We start from the raw sequence: 20,754 nt of genomic DNA, 5'->3' as shown, positions 1-20,754 counted from the left end.
TAAACCCAGGGTTCATATCAAAGTCTTTTTCTCACAGAAAATGTGATGAGATTCTGGAAAAGTGTTAGCACTGCCACGGCAGTTACAAATCCAGGCACATCGTCTGTCAGTCTGGGATTCCAACTGTTGAAAGAACACCAAGACACTAGAGATTCATATGTTTGCCGTTTCATAAATTTTGATAAATCTGACCAGGCCCGGTAGCCAAAGTTGTGTCTCCAGCTTGGCCCGATGTGGTCTTTCCCACTGTTGGAATTTGTGGACTCTGATATTGAACTACCCCGTGATTAATGTGTATTTTGACATTGAAATGTTATTGAAGTCCTGTGAATGGAAGACAACAATGTGCGTGATCATAATCAATGTTTCATGGGAGCTTGAGAATCTGTCAGTGTGAAAACCCTTTAGCAGATTCCAGTGTTGCGTGGTGGATTACGATTTTTGGAGCCTTTTTTTGCTCTGCTACGTATGACCGCCTTTTCTGTGCTACGACCCTCCTCCTGCACTTTCACCACTGTTGCATCAAGCCTGCATCCCTCCACCCTTCCCGTTGCCCACTTCATCCAAAAACCATGTGTGGCGTGTCATTTCAACTCCCTCCACACTGAAGAAGGGCCCCTAACAAAACAAAACAATTATCTCTCCCCTCGTTAGGACCTGGCTTGCATCCCCTCTCCCTCTCTTACTCCCCTCTTTCTCCTGCCGGACCCAGCCTTCGCTCTTTCGCTTCCGTGGCTGTCACTGTGACAGTAAGTTGAGCTGAGGGTCTCTTAAGTGCTTCTGAAGTGGAGCGTTTAACTGATTTTAGGCTTCATGTTTCTTTTAAGGTCTCAGCGGGAGCACAGGCTCGGGATGATCGTGGAATGAAGGAGAGGCCGAGGTGCCTATGAGAGGAAGCTGAAGGGATGAAAGGGAGGCAGGACAGCAGAAGTAGTGCAACAGATGATGGCATGTAGTGGTACGAGGTGGGCGCTGATGTGTGCTGGTGAAGAGGAAGGGGAATGGATAGGTTGGCAGTGGGAGGGCGAGCAGGTTTCACCGTGCCAGCTCTTAATTACTTTAATTGGAGTCATTAGCTAAGTGAGCATGAGAGACATCACCTGCATGGCATGCAGGACCGCACCTGCCACGGCGACATTGCTATCATCATCACACTCCAGCAGAGGGTTTACTGACAGCTCAACACTCAGCCATGCTAATGCTGCCACACAGAGGCTACAATCAGCACAACTACAGTCAGACGCGCAATGCAAACAAACAAGCACACACAAATATCCTCATATACATTTCAATCTGCGGCTCAGTGGTCACTGGGTCAGATATTTATCTTCCTAAACTACCACAGAGAAAAGAGAGAAACTACAATTTTACAAGTTATTACATTGGCTGCATCAGATAATATGAAGAGACATAAGCAATAAAGACTACCATTTATTTACAACTAGTGATTACAGTATATGCATCCAGTGGACAATCACATAAGTTGAAGGCGAATGCATCTTAGCTCTACGAGTAAAAAAAAATCCACACTGTCTGCTACAGGCACACTGTTTGCTACAGGCTGTCTTCGGTCGCCAAAGCTCCAAATCAGCAATCAGTGGACATGTCTAACAATGCACTCTAGGTCCACTGTTCTGATCTGCTGTATCAAGTACACTAAATCATACACACTTGCTATATCTTTGCTATATCTTAACACTTTTTAAAAAGAAAAGTGCTTCCTAACACATAACTTGTAATTTACAAATATAACTATGTCAACTTTGCAGAAGTATAAATATTAAGTGACTTGTTTTTTTAAAATACATTATCAAAGTTGAAGCCAAGTCTCAAATAAAACTGACTTGACCCCTGGTTTTCCATTTCACTATAATAAGGAAATGAGTGTGATTTCTGTACATATATGGATTTACAGTATTTAACATGTGTTGTCTTTGTTATTGCTGTGATATCACTGCCAATGTTCATTTCATTGTAAGTCTTATTTGTCACATGGCACAATGGCAGTGAAAATATTTTCCTGCTGTCACACTCCCACCCCCCATTCCCCCCACCCATTGTGCAAAGATGTAGCAGTCAGCAAACATGTAACCGTCACAAAGGCAAAAAAGGTGTTCTCTCTCTCTCTCTCTCTCTCTCTCTCTCTCTCTCTCCCACCCTCTCTCTCTCCCTCACACTCACTCACACACACACACACACACACACACACACACACACACACACACACACACACACACACACACACACACACACACACACACACACACACTGTATTCAAGCAATTAGTTGTCGTACTTTTAGCAGCAGAAATAACACAGTGATACAGTGATAATACCAGGTACTAAAACCGAAGAAGAACTTATCCAATGACACATTTTGATGTTGCTGTCTGCAGGCTACACCTATCTCAGTCCTTCTAAGCACCCCACAGACAGCCTGGCAGGCGGGCTGGCAGCCAGGCAGAATGGCAGTAGGCTGGCAGGCTTAGCCCGGGGCAGTATCTCCAGCAGAGCCAACTTTGACCAGCTGGTCCAGACTAACACCAGCGAATGAGCATGTACCACCGCATCACTGGGGAGGTAGATGTTAGCCATGGTCCAGACAACCTCACACCTAGAGCCTGACACCTATAGCAGTAAACCTGTACTAGTGGGATTTAGGTGAGAAGAGTCTGTCTCGCCTATGACTTAACAGGACATTAACATTATTACAAATTTTCCTCCTGGCGTACTCTGACACCATCCCAATTTCCTTCCAGAGTGCGTGATGGACCCCTGTTCACTCTCACTTGCTGGTGCCAGATTTAGGAGCCTGATCCGTTGTCCAGCCAGGTCCAATCTACCATGACGGTTTAGCTCCAGCAGACCCCCAAGCAGCTGGGGAATATCTGGTGGACATTTCCCTTTCAGCAAAGTTCAGTTAGTTAGCTTAGCACCATATAGTATACCACACCACAGCTAGAGATACAAAAGCACACACAGGTCAGGGGTAAGACATTGTCAGCTAAAAATGCTCTGACGTGGGAATATTTGTTTTGTAGTCGATAGCCATAATACACAATGAACCACAGTACCTCACAGAATTAATTAACTGCATTTACCAATCTAGCAAAAAAAAAGAAAGTAAAAACTAAAAGTAAAAATGGGCCTCAAAACCTTTATTTGTAATTCAGTTTCCCCTTGATACACCTGGATTGAACTGATACCGTTTGCCCCCCACCTCCCTCCATCACACTCACCTCCCAACCATCTCTGACAGTTAAAAGGCCTACACACAAGCAGAAAGAGCAGGCAGCTCATTGTGCGTTTTAAAGCGCTAACTAGGCCACTTAGCACCCTGTGACGCTGATCTGATCCCCGAGGCGCTGAACTTGGCAGCGGGCCCTTCTCCTTTCGCTCCTTCCCTTTCCCCTCACCATGGGAACCAGGCCATCCTTAATGACGCAGGAGTGCTCCACCGGATCCCACAATGCAAAGGGGGCTGACATCTGTCTTGCTAAGTGGTGCACTCTCTTGTGCACCTTGTTTGTTCAATCAACAACCACCACCCTCTCCTCTCCTTCTCCTCCCCTTTATCCACTATGCCTATTTTCTTTTTTATTTCTTTTTCTTCAGAGAAAAAAAAGACAAAAGATCACACGTAGGGTGGGGTACAGAGAGATAGTGAGATAGGGAGATCACGACTCCCCCTTCAAGACAATCATCATCATCTTGACACACCAGGGCAACACAACAGTGCAGTGGGGAATATTTTTGTAGACACCAAGTGCACAATTGTATAATAGCAGCACCAGATTATTACACAGTGCATATTTAGTTATAAATTCTGACATTTCACAAATAACCACCATCACTATGAGAAATAAGAATATAAATTGCGGAATTTGATCACCGTTAGTGCGGCTGTATGAGCCTCCCAAGATCTCCACCTTCTGCACATTTAGAACAAAAGTGCCTGATTAAAAGTGGCCCCTAATTCCTCATAGTTAAGACCTGGGCAAATATTTGTCCCATCAATCTCAGGAAATATAGCCATCAACCCAAGATGTTAATCACATGCTAATGGAAACAAGGGACTCAATGCACCCCCGTAGTGCAATGTACGCTTTCACTTTTTCAGAAAGCCCACGTGAATGCAAATGGCCATCTAAGCAGCCATTTTGACAGCATGCCAAGGCAACGTAAAGAGCCCCCTTCTTCAGCCCCTCTGGGAATGTATGTTGGGATGTGTGGGATGAGTTCACTTTACCAGGCCCAGGTGCCAGGATATAAATGAATAATAGGTTTTATGGGCCCTAACTGAAAAAAAGCAAATACACACACATAATCACAAATACCCACCCACTCAAGTGCATCTGTGGTGAATGATGTTCAAATTCCCACAACTACACTGAAAAGAGATTGGACATGAGAATAGGTGGTTCCTATACATAATTCAGAGGTCCATGCTGAAACAATTATGTTTGCTTACTGCTAAGTACCCGTGCTCAATAGCTCGTTTGCTCTCTAGTTTGGTGCTTTCAGATGTAAGTGCTATGTGCTAAAAGTCGAAAGAACACAGCTTTTCAATAAAATATAGGAGCTGACACTTGAACACTTGAATATGAGAGTGGGTGGAAAAAACAACAAATGCTCCTCATGTTTTTGCTCGAGATTTGCATGCAAACTAAATTTCATGAATCTAACAGTGTTGGCAGAAAACTAATTAGCAATGCCAGGCAAAAGGACTGTGGACAAACAGGCTCTTTTAATGACAATATTACACAAAACAATATTTCAGTTTAGGTTAATCCAAACAAGATTTTAAACATTAACACAAGTCCAGTGTGGACAGCTCTGTCTGCTGCAACAGAAAATGCATGACCAAAATACAGGTCATCTTGTCAACAATCTCTGAATAACACATTCAGACTCATATACAAACACAAACAAATTTACATTAATTTTTATATATGTATGTTATTACAATTGTCAGAATAAAAAGATAATGTCCGTATCTTAGAAGTGATTCGACAATGAGTCAAAAAGATTATCTGAAGATAATACAAGGCTTCAGTTAATCAAAAATCAAAAAATGTAAAAAAAAAATATTTTACAGTTAGTCTTTTTAGTGAAATAATTCCCTCTTGAGTATCAACAGTGTTTTCCTGTTCAGCTGCAGTGGAAGGATTGTAACAAAAAGAAGATATTTGACACTAAAAAGACAGTAACTTTAAAAGATATTTACTTGACAGCTAAAGTATCATATAAGCTTCAAATACAATTTTAAAAATACTTTTGCATAGGAGGGTTGTGGATTTTGTCCCACTGACATTTAAAGTGCATTATAAAGGGATCTTTTAATGATCACAATAAACAGGAGGAATGATTACAGCAAGAAAAACATGTGACTGTTAACTGTAATAACTGATAAATTCAGAAAACAGTGTTATATATTCGTGTCACCACAGCTGTAAAATAATTACAGGTGTGGGGAAGGTGCGGCCTCAGCATTCCTCTCCTCACGCCCCGTCTCACACTTGCACTCCTCCACCATCATCACTCGCTTCTGTCGGACCTCATCTCCACAGCGCAGGGGAACAGCCACAGTGTGAGCTTTGGATGGGGCACAGCGGGAGCAGGGGGCCCGGCGGTGCAACCCCACCCCGGCACCCAGTTCAACAAACTCCCCCTCAGATGGGACAAACAGGGAGCTGCACTGGCCGAAACACAGCTTGTTGTGCACTGTTACTGTGTTGCATCCATCTGCTGTCACACGCTGGGAAGATGACAGAGAAGTGCGAGATTAGGCTAAACATCACAGCAATACTGTCAGTATTGATTTACTTCTGAGGGTGTAAAAATCAACACAGTGTGTTTATGTAGATCCACACCATCACTGCTAATCCACCAGCAGAGCCATAATCAGCTTTATGACTGAGCAGACATCTCTCTAATTGCCACTGAAATATCAACACTCCCTCACACAAAGATATTTGCTATATTCTATTTCAGTGTGTAAAAAAATCACTCATCTTAATAACATTTTTCATGCTCTTTTTCTGTGTGCACAGAAATATGTTTGGCAGGGGAATGAAATAAACTCTTAGAATAACATGCATGATATAAACATCTCTTACCTGAGTGAAAGGTACTGCAGTACACATCTGTTTAGTGTCCTTCAGGTTGACTGGCAGGGACATGGTCATCTTGTCTCCTTTATCTATGGCTCTCTGCCACATCTGCAGGCCTTGTCTCTTCTTTAGTTCCATCTCAGTGGGGGTTTTAGGGTGCAGGTGGTGTAGTGGACTTACAGGGGCTTTGGAGGCTGGACCTGGACGCCCTTGAGACAGGAAGGCAGGGTAGGACAATCTGGAGCGAAGGGAGGGGGCTCTTCTGGGGATCAGTCCCTGTCTGAAGAGCCCTGACTGGGATAAGGCACGAGGGTCCAGCTGCACAACTTTGACTATTCCCTGGACAGGTTCATAGGGTCCACTGCCAGATGATTCAAATTCAATCTTTGACCCTCGCCGAATATTGTCAAAAGTGTTGTGAGGAAATGTAAACGCTATAGTTGTCCAACTTGACAAAAAGATGAAGCTGATGAGGAAAGCCATTCTCTGACAAAAAAGGTGATAATTCTCAAAAACGATTGGAGAAATAGTAATCTAATTTTAAACACTGACTAAGAACAAACAAAAAAAAAACAGCATAAGTCAGTATACAGAAACAAAAGAGAAAAAAACTAAAAGAAATCTGGTGTGGTCCAAGGTCCCAAATGGTAACCTTGCTGTCAGTGCTTTGACAGTGTGATAGAGGGGGTCTTTTATATAGGCAGCTGCCACTTCTCACCTGTGTTTTAATGCAAAGAAGGTGTCGCAATTCCCACACCAGACCAGACATCACACCAAGCTTAAAAATCCAGGTCGTGGATGGTTGCCAGACTGAGAGGATTTCAGTTTCAAGGTGAGTTTTAAAAACATGGTCATAAAAAACTAACATCTGAAGAGGGATTTTGATCTGTGAGTTTTAAAATAATGGAACTTGTTGGTTGATTCAATGGATGAGCTTTAATCTAGGCTATTTTTTAAGGTTTTTGGTGACAATATTAATGGATAATGGGTGAAAAGTTAAAGGTAAAATTAACATATAATGTTTTTGTTTGTTTTAAATGTTGAGCCAAAGCAAGCCTCCAGAGCAGTTCCAGTGCTCCTTGGCACACATTAAACACATCTTTGCCGAACACAAAAGTCCAAAATCTCCAAATGTTGTTGAGTTGGTTTGAGATCTGGAGGCTTCACAAGTGTTTTCAGCCATTTTAACCAGTGTTTCAAACCACTCAGATTTGACTGTGTGAATCAAATAAAGATTTAACACCCTTGAGATGACATTCACTAAAAAAGACAAACCCAACACATAAAAAAATAATAAGATAAATATGCATTTTCTTACATCCTGCATACAAGAAATTATTCAAATTTTAGTAGAATGAGCAGCATTTGGGAAATTTGTGTTACTGAAACATAAATTAATGAGGACAGATGCTGTGTATCCCATAAAGTATGCTGAACTTGCAGATCAATGACTTTTTAACAGTCACAAACCAAAACACTGTAAACTTAGCAAGGAATAAAAACTAATAAATCTTCAGGAAGGCTTCTGTTAGAGATGTGGTATCCCGTCAACAATAAAACCTTTCTTATTCAGCGAGTGTTCCTGTTACCTTTGGCTGTAAAACAATAATGAGTTTATGTTCTCTGTGTTAACAAGACGTCTCATGTATGTTTATTCCCACTAGCAGCCTCTCAGCCTCTCCCTTGACATCCCATCATTACACCATTAGACTCTGTCACCCGTGACATGATCACACGCAGGCTGTTGACGGACCAACAGTTATAACTGGAAGGCTGTTTGACTTTCTCATAGAGAACTGGATGTTAACTGCCTTCTCTCCATGTCTGTTTCACGGAGCCATCTCTGAACAGTTTGGTCCAGAAAGGTGCAAGAATGGGAAAGTCAAACAACATGCTGTTTAATTCTCACTTATACTGACCATGCACACACACTGGTTGGTGAGGTTTAATATACTTTTTTTTTTTTTTTGCAATTCTCATGTTAGTTATAATGTAAGATGTGTGAGATGTGTTCAGTATTATTAATAAACTTCCTTCCTTTATATGCATAATAAACTTTTTTCCACAAGAGGGTGCAGTTTACAAAGTTTTCACTCTTTTTCTCTTTCACCTGCTCTCTCAATGTAAATTCAGTCTAATTCAGTTCAGTGAAGAACAAACTATGTCTTTTGGGATAAACTGGAAATATGTCAAAAACATTCTTTTCATCAGGTTTATTGACTTTATTTCTGCGCAACTTCCTCCTCCTGCTGACATGAAGTCAATAAAACAAGATAAAAAGACGTGTGATGTTACAGTAAGTACATAACAAATCTGCTCAGGGAAGTATTGTGCTTGTAAAAACTTTCCCGAATGACGGGCTGAATACTTTGAAGGAAAAGATCCACAAAGGTGGAACTGTTCAAAGGAGCTAAAGACCAGGCTGGACCTGTACCCACCCAGCTAAAGACAGTAAAACCAAAAACTCAGTTTACTAAGGCAATAGCTTACAAGTTTGTCACTATGAGTGCAATGCTGAGTCAATGATGTACTCTTTTAAACTCTTGAGTGCAAAATAGATTATGGGACATTCTCAATCAACACTGTTCTGTCAGGACTAATAAAAACTGCTTCTGCTGACATTGGCTCAATATCACGTTTTTTTTCTTGTACTATGAGCTTTAGATTTTTACTCCCTCTGAGTTTTGACTAAAACCTATGAATATCAATCATGATCTTTCATGCTTTTCCTATTACTGTACATCTGAGGAAAAGAGAAACACAGCAGTAGGACATCGGAGAGAAATATAAAAGGCTTATAGCTGGTTGATATGAAGTGACGAGACATAACGTCTATTAGCAACAGTGGCAGAATATGTGGTGCCTAAATGAGGTAGCCTACAGTATTTTTGTATGTTCATAGATGATAATATACTAAATGTTCACATGGGTACAGTATGGTGTACCATAAGACAGGTTCACTTATTATTGCATCCTGTACTCAAACATACACGCCTACCTCTGGGACAAAAGACACACATTGTCACATGCCACATTTAACTGCTGTTCCAATTGTTTTATGTTTTCAGACTATGACGCCACTGAAGGAGGTTATCAGGTGTCTATGGAACAGCATGTGATGGGGAAATCTGCTGCTTCAGCCGCCAGCAATGAGCACACATTAAACTTAACTAACTAGACCCACTAAAAGACATCCTGATACATACAGCACACTGTAACCAATCTAATGTAGCCTGTTTATTCACACTGCATAAAGAAAAGTGAAGGAACCACAAGGCTAGACCAGAACATTTACAGTTTTACAGTCTGCCATTAATAGTTGTTCATTGTTAATATTTATCACTGAAGTCCAACCCTATAAAACTTGCTAACTGTACTAATGACCCACAACTGATGAACTCTGTGAGGCACACAAATGTTTATCGGTGCTATACAATCACTTCCCCCTTCTCTCACTCAGCATGTGCAGATACAATACCAGTTATTCCTTCAGATGGTAAAAAAGCAACTGAGAAGCTAGATTCAAAAAGGACTGGCCTGTTAACATATATCTGAAAACATATCCTCATGTTTTCTGGAAAATCATCATATCAGGCTGTCACTCTTCACCTTAAAGCTTACAGTCTCTTTCTTCCCTTTTAAACTTGCATTGACAGATTTTTGGCCAATTGGGGGCAGCATACTCACCTCATAAAGTGTCATAGCAAGCAGTTACTTATTTACACATCCAGCAAACACAGAGGAAAATCTGCACTGTTGTTTCTGCCCAGTTGAAGGTTGTACGCACTAAATTCACTCTCCATTCAACGCTGTTTTTGCTTTCTTAACAGCTAAATGCTTTAAACTCACCAGTTAGTCATTTATTGGCCTGGTGTTTGGTGCGGGACAGCTTGTACGGTGGGTTTATCAGAACCTGTTGTGAGGCAGAAACAAAAATAAGTGATACTAGAAGACTAGAAGATACTAAAGCTCCACAGAATTAAGGTACAGTAGTCATGTGATCCATCGTTGTTATAGAAATAATGATTGTAGCCCCTTCAAGCAACAGTTGTTTCTTAAGAACTGCAATGTTTGCTTATGTTCTCTCTGTAAAGGATGCACCAGAATTATAATATGATGTTAACTAGTTATACATTACTCTTAATGTACTAGTCAATCTATGTCCCAACCCTCACCTATGGTGACGAGCTTTGGGTAGTGACTGAAGTAATAAGATTGCATATACAAGTGGCCGAAATGAGTTTCCTCCAGGGAGGCTAGGAGTTGAACCGTTGCTCCTTCAGATTAAAAGGAGCTAGCTGAGGCAGTTCAGGCATCTGGTGAGGATGCCTTCTGGACGCTTCCCTTTAAAGGTGTTCAGGGCAGATCCAACTGGGAGGATGCCCCAGGACAGACCCAGAACTCGCTGGAGGGATTACATATCTCTCCTGGCCCTGGAATGTCTCGGGATCCCCCCCAGGAGGAGCTGATGAGCGTGGCTGGGGAGAGGTAATGTCTGGGTTTCATTGCTCTGCCTAATATCACCGCAACCCGGCCCCAGATAAGCAACAAAAAATGGATGGATTGGTACAATATTTCTAGCGCTGTTAAATAAACTATTACACGTTTACTACTGCTAGTTTATGTGGATGATAAATGATGTGTTATCGTCCATACACTGCAGCCACTGTGACGTCAGGCACTGGTTGACTGCCACTTAGTTTGAAGCTTTGAGTTAAGCAATATGACTGTCGCCATATTTGTTTTTTGGAGCCAAAAATGACCACATTTTAACCATGAATGTAATATAAGAACTCTATAATACGTCCACGATTTGAACCAGAGGGTAGAGCTGACCCTGGCGCTAGCTGCTAGCTTGGTTAGCCAAACGGCATTTACAGGATAATGCCAATGCTAATTTTCGCCATTAAAACAAAATGCACTTACCAGAAAGACAGAATAGCTTAATCCTCATAGGGGGGCGGGGGGGTTGTACAACCAAACGCTGAACAAGACTTTTTGGGCGACCAAAATGTTACAATTAACTTTCATGAACTTGAAAACACACTGTGAAATAGCAGCAGCTCTGGCTGCAGTTTAACCTGTACGGTCAATCTGGGGTTACACCATGTTTACGTAACGTAATCAACGTAGCCACGATGGCAGTGGTCTGTCAATCACAACGTAGCCGCGACCTGGAGCATACGCTGTTTTAATTAGGGCCCAAGCACTACAGGTGCGAAGGCCCTATTGTAATCGTAGAGATTATTAGGGCCCAAGCACTACAGGTGCGAAGGCCATATTGTAATCGTAGTGATTATTAGGGCCCAAGCACTACAGGTGCGAAGGCCCTATTGTAATCGTAGAGATTATTATTATAGAAAACAAACGCGTTTTGACAGCCTAAACGTGCCCCAAAACTCACGAAAATGTGCGCGCCCATCAGACCCGGCGAAAAATTCGATAATTTATGGTCCGCCAAAATGTCCGTCGCAAAATGGCTCAATAGCGCCCCCTAACGAATATAAAAATATGACAGATTGACGTACATGAACGAAATTTGGTATATATATGTATCATGTCCAGACGCACAAAAAAGTCAGTGGGACCCATGACGTCACTCCAACAGGAAGTCGGCCATTTTGAAAAATATGTGCGATTTTGGCGATTTCCACGCCCCGTACTTTAACGAACTTGTCCTAGGGATTTAATCCGACCAACTTCAAATTTGCACAGAATCATCTTGACACATTGTAGATGAAAAGTTATCAAAAACTTTCTGATTAGGGATTCGGTTTGGGGCGTGGCGGTGCCGACAATTTCCTTCGCCATTCGATCCTTCGCCAAAAAGCAGGAAGTCCTTATAACTCCTACAGACATCGTCCGATCTACACCAAATTAATCACGCATGTAGAGGGTACCGCCCTGAACACGTCTATGCATCAATACTGTGTTAGCTCCACAGCGCCACCTACTGGATACAATAGCGCACCCTAGAAAATCAAAAACCGTACATTAACGAACTTGTCCTAGGGATTTAGTCCGACCAACTTCAAATTTGCACAGAATCATCTTGACACATTGTAGATGAAAAGTTATCAAAAACTTTCTGATTAGGGATTCGGTTTGGGCGTGGCGGTGCCGACAATTTCCTTCGCCATTCGATCCTTCGCCAAAAAGCAGGAAGTCCTTATAACTCCTACAGACATCGTCCGATCTACACCAAATTAATCACGCATGTAGAAGGTACCGCCCTGAACACGTCTATGCATCAATACTGTGTTAGCTCCATAGCGCCACCTACTGGATACAAAAGCGCACCGTAGAAAATCCCAAAAAAATGGAGCCCCTCAACTCAGATTGACATATATAAACAAAATTTGGTACACATATGTATTATGTAAAGACGCACAAAAAAGTCTCTTGGACCCATACCCTCACTCCAACAGGAAGTCGGCCATTTTGAAAAATATGTGCGATTTTTGCAATTTCCACGCCTCGTATTTGAACGAACTCCTCCTAGAGATTTAATGTGACCGACTTCAAATTCACTCAGAAACATCTTGAGACATTGGAGATGAAAAGTTATCAAAACCTTTCTGATTAGGGATTCGTTTGCTTCGTGGCAATGTGAGGAATTTTGCCTTTCGCAATTTAACAGGAACTGCTGGCCAAATGGGGGTACTGCTTATCATGCTGAAAAAACAAACGCCTTTTTGACAGTCTAAACATGCCCCAAATCTCACGAAAATTTGCACGCACATCGGACCCGCCGAAAAATTTGATATTTTATGGTTCACCAAAATGGCTGTCGCAAAATGACTCAATAGCGCCCCCTAACAAATATAAAAATGTGAAAGATTTACGTACATGGACGAAATTTGGTATATATATGTATCATGTCCAGACGCACAAAAAAGTCTGGGGCGCTCATGACGTCACTCCAACAGGAAGTCGGCCATTTTGAAAAATATGTGCGATTTTGGCGATTTCCACGCCCCGTACTTTAACGAACTTGTCCTAGGGATTTTATCCGACCAACTTCAAATTCACTCAGAAACAACTTGAGACATTGGAGATGAAAAGTTATCAAAACCTTTCTGATTAGGGATTCGGTTTGGGCGTGGCGGCGCCGACAATTTCCTTCGCCATTTGATCCTTCGCCAAAAAGCAGAAAGTCCTTATAACTCCTACAGACATCGTCCGATCTACACCAAATTAATCAAGCATGTAGAAGGTCCCGCCCTGAACATGTATATGTATCAATACTGTGTTAGCTCCATAGCGCCACCTACTGGATACAATAGCGCACCCTAGAAAATAAATAAAAAATTGAGCCCCTCAACTCAGATTGACATAGATAAACGAAATTCGGTACACATATGTATCATGTAAATACGCACAAAAAAGTCTCACCCCAACAGGAAGTCAGCCATTTTAAAAAATATGTGTGATTTGGGCGATTTCCACGCCTCGTATTTGAACGAACTCCTCCTAGAGATTTAATCTGACCGACTTCAAATTCACTCAGAAACATCTTGAGACATTGGAGATGAAAAGTTATCAAAATCTTTTTGATTACTGGTTTGGTTGCTTCGTGGCGATGTGAGAAATTTTGCCGTTTCACCATTTAACAGGAACCGCTGGCCAAATGGGGGTACTGCACCCCGTAGAAGATTAAGGAAATTGAGCCCCTCCCTCCAGAGTGACGTAGACAAACGAAATTCGGCACACATATGTATCATCTAAAGACGCACAAAAAAGTCTCTTGGACCCATACCCTAACTCCAACAGGAAGTCGGCCATTTTGAATCGAATTTGCGATATTGGCGCTGTTTGTTTCCATTTGCCCTGGAAGATGCGTCGCGCCAAGTCTCGCTCATTAGTAGCGTGGCGAGGGAGCTTGGGCCCGGTCATCGCTGCTTGCAGCTTTAATTATTATTTTAATTATAAACAGCTATTTTACTCTAAATTGGACCATAATTTACAAAATGAACAACATGCAATATTGAATATAACTTGAAACTAGTGATTGGGACCCTCACCGTACTCTTTTGAGGAAACTATTTATTGAGGTAATAAATCAAGCGAGAAATAGGGTCATTTTCTAATAGATTTCCAATAGAAAGAATAGGCTACAGATTTAAAGCATTGGCTTCACTTCCCGCTGCCCGCCTGTTATCATCTAACACTTCTATTTTTAATCTTGACAGATGTTGACAAGCATGCATTAGCATTTTAAATGTTTACCAAACTAATGTCTGAAAAGAAAACCAGAATCAATTTGTGAATAAAAACAAATTGAGAGTGTAATATTTATTATTTCAATGTAATCAAACATACAAAAATAAATTCATCGTAGTATTAAAGTGAACACGTGATATGAACAACTGACAAATTGAATGCAGATGCTTCTCCGCACTATGCATCATCAAACATTACATACATCGGCATCAGCTGATGATAGCCCTTTTAAAAACATAAATAAATCACAGTATATATGTGCAATGATACAGTTATGAAACATGAACACATTTGCTCCACTGACTACCTCTCCATCTCTGATTTTAATGTAATCAAATAAAAAAGAAAACAAACTTTATACACATAAAGTAAGCTTACAAGCAAGATTTCTCCTTCAATTACAACATTGTTATTTCATCCCAAAGTGGGCACATCATGCTTTGGTACCAATGTTCTTGTAGAGAACCATCGAAACCACCATGGCAGCAATCTGTAAAGACAGGAGTTCATCAACACAACATTTAAACAAAATTCAAGGAGGTGGCATGCAGGTCATGGACTATACAGGTTGATACATTTCTGTATGATATGTTCTGTATAGTAACACGTTTCTAAACACTTTTCATGTTTATTAATTAATTTAATTAGTTATCTAAATTATTTTGGCATATGGTTTAATAACTGCCTCAGTGTACTTTAATCCTTAATCAAATTCTGCTGTGCTACTAAGACAACCGGAGTGTCTATTTTTGCCTTGCCATGTGAAAAACATTCAAACAAATAATTGAAACGTTTCTTCCTTAAACTTTTAAATGTCAACTTCACTGACCAAGAACCTGTAAATTATGAGGAGAAACTGAGCAGACATTATGTTTGTGTATGATGAAGCTTGAAGATTCCAACATGAAATGTCACTGGTGCGATGTCAAAATCATCACTTCTTACTAGTTCATATGAAGACAATATAAAAGATACAGTAAAATAAGAGACAATTTTACGATTTTTAATCCACTCTATCAAAGTAACTGTGTGGCCAAAATGCACAGCTGTCTAAAGTGTGTGAGATGTTTGACAGTGTTTCCTGTACCTCAAGAGCTGCGATCCCCAGAGCCACACCTGCAACGATCACAGCATTGTCCTTTATCACCTGCAGCAGCTTGTCAAAGCAGAATTCAACTGACTGGAAGAGAAACAATAGGTGAGGAATAACTGTTGCACCACAACAAAATGGTTTTATTGGTGTCATGGTTGAAGTTGTTCCACAAGTAACTTGGTCTCATACCGAACGCTGTGCTGATTCTTTGCTGCATACATCTGTCTCATCAGTCATGGTCTCATTGCAACACTTGGGTGGATAAAAATTTCCTCCATGGGTAAAATAATAAGGGGAGCGATCAAAATTTGTGTAGTTGGTAAATCCGCAGCATTCAAACTAGAGAAAAACCATAAAGTGTTAATGCCATATCTTAACAAAAACATTTCAAGAGCCTTAACAGCACTGCCGTGATGCTGTAGCAGAGTGTAGTAAGAGATGCCCAATCATGTAAAAAATGTAAAACGAAAAACAAAGACTTCCTTCCACAAATATATTTGGTTTAAAATTGTATATGGTAAAAGAAAACCACAATTTTGGTGGTGATCAGCAAAGGGTTAATGATCTAACTTCACGTCCTTTAGAGTTGAACAAAAATGTTTGTGTTCGCTGTGGTGTATGTTCAAAAAACTGCACATTTGTCCCAAAAAGTGGGTCAAATTATTGTCTGTGGCCATAAAGATTTGATATCAGAGATGAATTTATTAAAAATACAGTACCTTCATCATGGTGCTGTTCCAGAGAGAGGTCAGACTCTCACTCTCACCATAATCCTTTCGAATGCTTTTTATAACTTCATCCTCAACACTGGTTAAAAGCTTATCTGCCTGAGAAGGTTGAAAAAAACACATTATTACGCTTTGTGACATTTGAGCAAAGTTCTTCAGGATTTTTTAAGTTGCAAAATATGACTGGCAGTTGTTGGCAATAAGATCCTGCTTTGCTTCCGAGGGACTTACCAAATCCTCAAAGACGAGAAGCACCACAGCTCCTGCTACCTCGACGAGGAAGATAATCAGCACAATACTGAAGAACTGTGGGAGGTGGGGATAGATAAATGATACTGCGACTCTCACTGTAAAACATTTGATTTATAGCAACATTGTGTCTCACCGTGAGCGTGAGAAACAGGCTTAGACTAAAAACATTTAATCAGATTTAACATTAACAGGAAGCTAGGAAACATTTCTGAGATAAAACATAAAGCTACATGCTAAAACATTTAAAAACTTCCCCTGAGAACCATCACGTCCATACTGAGAAGGAATTCTTCTTTACTGGTGAAAAAACCTCTAAATATTTGAACATTTATTGTTACCAGAATTTATATCTAAATTGGCTCAGAGTTCTCTCTTCTCTCGTTCTCTTGAGTTACTAATTAAAAATCCCTTTTATTTCAAAAGAGGGAGGCTTATCTCATTTTGAACAGACCCAGACTGTAAAGAGCTACCAAAAGTAACACAGTAAATCAGATTATTTTAATTTAATTTAATTTAATTTGGAGAGAGAGGAAATGTTCATTCTCCAAAAAGTGGGGTGGGGTGGGGAATGTGGCATCATTTCAAACAGATACTTTCAAGTGAGTAAAAAGCTACTTCTACTTTTAAATAAATAATAATCATGATTATTATTATTGACAGTGCAATGAATTTATTCAGTATTCTCAGTTCTTCAGCAGAAGTTGACCTGTCAAACATTGCTCACCGTCAGCAGCATACACCTGCTCTCCCTGATGGCTCCGCAGCAGCCCAGGAAGCCAATGACCAGTAGCACACCACCCACTGCCATGAGCAGGTAGCTGATGTTGGCCAGCTGGGATAAACCAGACGGAGCATTCTCCGCCTGCTCCACTATGCCCAGTAGAGAAGCGCTGTCCACCTTCACCCACACCCCAACGCCCAGGATGGCTGCACCTGCGACCTGCATGGTGGGTGCAACACAGTAAGAGAGAGAGTAGAGGGATAATCAGGCAGAAGCATTAATAACAGAAATCGCTATAAGTCATTGTTGAGTTGTTATATAATACACAAGCTTGATAATTATTTATACTTTTTATGCATTTTTTAAAGAATAGTTATTGGCATTTTATGAAAGACACATACTTGCTTTTCTGACAAGCATTACAAGACAGGTTAACAAAACAAACAGTCAGGTAACAAAATGAACACTGAATGTGGCTTTCCTTGCTGTAATCATTCTTCCTTTTCATACTGGTTATTAAAAGATCCCCTTCAGTGACGGGGACCAAAAAATGTGTTTAAAAGTTGATCTGAAACTTATGCAAAGTACTCATATCTCCTATCAAGTGTACATATGCCACATTTACAGTCTTTTCAGCATCAAATTTCCTCTTCCTGTTTCCAGACTTGAAAAATTGTGAACCCATCCTTTGAATGAAATCATTATAACTCTCATATTTGTTCATTAGCAAAAAAAACAGAAATTCCTGTCTCTGTCCAGAGGCAAAAGACATCTGCCTTCCAGCATCTTCCTAAGCTCATTAATTAGCTCTCATTTGTTTGATCTCGACAAAAAAAAAAACTGTAAAAAGGACTTGCTGGGTTTTATAGGGCATTATCTGGAGTATTTTTTGGTTGGGCGCTGTGACTTCCTTTAGTTGTCTTGTCACCTTTAAGTTGCCAAGCAACCAGCAGAGACTCCATTTGTGATGCACTGCTTCACATTTAATGTACAAATATGAGAGTGGTATAGATATTTTCCTCTAACTCTTAGCAAGACGTTGAGTAAGTGTTATTTTTTTTAAATGTCAAACTATCCCTGTGAGTTCTTTCTTTCATTTTTTTACAGAGATGGATGGCAATATTCTGTAAAAGCAGAATTTAAAGCCAAAGGGAGTAGCTTGCTCTTTGATACATTACTACTTTGTGTGCTCTGTGCTCTCTTCTGTTTGTTTGCTAGTGGGACAAGGCCAAAAAATAAAGCTTGACAGCAGAAGCAGAAAATGATTTGTTTTTACAACTTACAAAGATGCCACCGTTGAAGATGAACATCATGACTTTGAGAAAACCGGCGCAACACATCTTGGCTGATATTTTCACACTGTTACAAAGAGAGGAACAAAACAGCTTCTTATTTCAGCAGAAAACGAATTACAACTGGTCACACTTCATATTAATCACTTTGGGGATTGACAGCTTTGCATTTTACATGTTGTAGGAGAATCAATGGCCATGAGGCTGGGGTAACACATAAGCAAGCATGGGTCAAATTGCATTTACTTTAGTTACACATTAACCACAGTCACTGGTGGTAAAACAGAAAGGGTCTTAATCTTCTTTAGTTTTTTGTGCTGATGTAATCTCAGGTTTCGGTTGTGGTGAGATGCAGGTTTACAAGGATTGTCAAACACCTATGTGAGTCACATGATATGCAAGACTTCATCTGGTACAGAATTCACTTCCTCCAGCTTTGAACTTTTGTACTATTTATTGTAAACCTGTATAATAATGTATTGTGGCATTATTAAAAAACGATTAGCCCTGTCTATGTCAGCAGAGAGTAAAAGTGTCTCTTCTATACATTGTTTATAGTGTTATAATGTTATTGTGAACTGACTCCAATTAATCTGCTAAAAATGTCCTTTGGTGAGATCATCATGAATTGTAAAACTGACGCATCTCATCAACTTACCGGCAGCAAAGAAAAAACATAAAACACAGGCACAAACACACCCTTGTCCCCAACCTTGCACAACTGTGTATCAGAGAAATGACCTTAGTTTTATAGTTATTGATCTTTTTTTTCTTCCTTATTGCACCTTTGACTATAAATGCAGTCATCACCTACTTGGCAAATGACACCTTGTTTCTAAAGAAGCAATAAAAGATTTCCATATCACCAGCAAAATAACATTTAATTTACATGAATACTTTGGATGAAGGCCAAATGGGCAAATAAAACATCAGAAAAAAACCCTAACTTCCTCTGCTGTGCTGAGTCAAAGTTTTTTTTTCTGTTTTTAGTTTCTGTAACAGAGAACTGAGTTGTACTATAATTGGTTGTCTATTAGATTATATTTTATTCATACAGTTTGTTAGTGAAACAGTTATAATACAAAACAGTCATAATACAAAGTTATTAAGATGAAGTGTGTTAAGACATTTAATTATGACTGCTCACAATATGTGACACTATACTCGGACATCAAATTACTATTTAAATTACTTTAAACCTTTGATTATAACAGAAATATGAGGATATAATTAACCAGAAACAAAATGTCATTTATTAATCAATGTTCCAACTTAGGACAGTAAGTAAGTTCAATCTGACAAAAACATGCTGCTTTAGGTTTTCTGTTCATTTCTAAATCATGTGTAGTGAGGTGGGTTTTGGATTAAAACTAAAAGGTTTTTAGTTGCTGAGTTTATTGCTCAATATACAAATAAAACATGAAAATGGAGCTTGTACCTGTTCTGCAGTGATGTCAGTCTGCTGAGTTCTGATCAATCGGGAGTGTGCTCAACTAAACTTTTGCGTGCCCCTTTATATTCTCGCAGTCTACACACCCACACACACAGGAAGAGAGGGAGTGAGAGAGAGCGAGAGAGAGAAAGCCATTGGTGAAGCAGGAGTTCATGCCCTAAACGTCACTGACTCTTTCAGGTAAAGCAATATTTCCCTGGTGACCAGAGTCCCTTCAAAAATAGAAACTTTATGATCAACCCATGGTCATAATAAAACAATGATGTCATTCTTATATTTAGCAACAACACCAGAAACACAGGATCATCTCAAAATGAGATACCAGTACAAGAAATTCAATAATTTAATGTTGAGCATTAACATAAACCTGTTGAATATTTTACTTTTTAATTAATGTAAAACCACCTTTGGGATAATATGTATAACTTGGTTGATTCCAGGTTACAGTGGAGTGATTAATTATTGATGTGAGCACTAAGTGGAAACTTGAAAATTAGAACTTGTTCTAACTTTGTCAATACAGAAAAACAACTTTTATTTAATTCATGTAAATGAAAACCAAGAGACATACTTTATAGCTCTATATCTTTTAATCTCAGTGTTTGGAAGAACACATTTTAAATCTAACAAAGGAAATATTGGACTGCCATCATAGTACAAAAACAAAACAACAACATAAATTAAAGGCAGATCAGAATATCCCTTTAAAGCAGAAATAACAAGTCTGGACTACACACATACACCTGAAATGACAGAGCACCTTTCAGGTATGTTTGACTTTGTACTGAGCAGCAAGTGAGCAGTCTTCCTCAGCAGGATTACATGGGGCCAGTAGTTCATAACATGCACAGTGTTTGGCAACAAGTCACAGTGATGCATT

The 20,754-nt window shown here is 40.0% G+C and overlaps 3 protein-coding genes across 3 annotated transcripts in view; 1 reads left to right on the top strand and 2 right to left on the bottom strand.

Moving 5' to 3' along the window:
* The window catches only part of LOC133990231 (transcription elongation factor 1 homolog), a 91,593-nt gene that overhangs the window by 54,026 nt on the left and 16,813 nt on the right, over positions 1 to 20,754 (top strand). The window lies entirely within an intron of this gene.
* Positions 5,461 to 6,595, bottom strand: dand5 (DAN domain family, member 5). Its single transcript, XM_062425631.1, has 2 exons — positions 6,119 to 6,595; positions 5,461 to 5,757 (listed from the first exon to the last, which is right to left on the bottom strand). Exons 1-2 carry the CDS (start codon positions 6,593 to 6,595, stop codon positions 5,461 to 5,463), a joined length of 774 nt encoding a protein of 257 aa, XP_062281615.1.
* LOC133991629 (tetraspanin-1-like) lies at positions 14,375 to 19,953 on the bottom strand. Its single transcript, XM_062430113.1, has 8 exons — positions 19,860 to 19,953; positions 18,413 to 18,488; positions 17,133 to 17,348; positions 16,388 to 16,462; positions 16,148 to 16,255; positions 15,618 to 15,767; positions 15,423 to 15,515; positions 14,375 to 14,825 (listed from the first exon to the last, which is right to left on the bottom strand). The coding sequence occupies exons 2-8, from the start codon at positions 18,467 to 18,469 to the stop codon at positions 14,769 to 14,771; spliced, it is 756 nt and encodes a 251-aa protein (XP_062286097.1). The 5' UTR covers positions 18,470 to 18,488; positions 19,860 to 19,953; the 3' UTR covers positions 14,375 to 14,768.

The sequence above is a fragment of the Scomber scombrus genome, chromosome 2 (assembly GCF_963691925.1).
Source record: "Scomber scombrus chromosome 2, fScoSco1.1, whole genome shotgun sequence".
Classification (NCBI taxonomy): Eukaryota; Metazoa; Chordata; class Actinopteri; order Scombriformes; family Scombridae; genus Scomber; species Scomber scombrus.
Note: the sequence above shows the minus strand (reverse complement) of the source record. Positions and strands in the feature narration are given on the sequence as shown.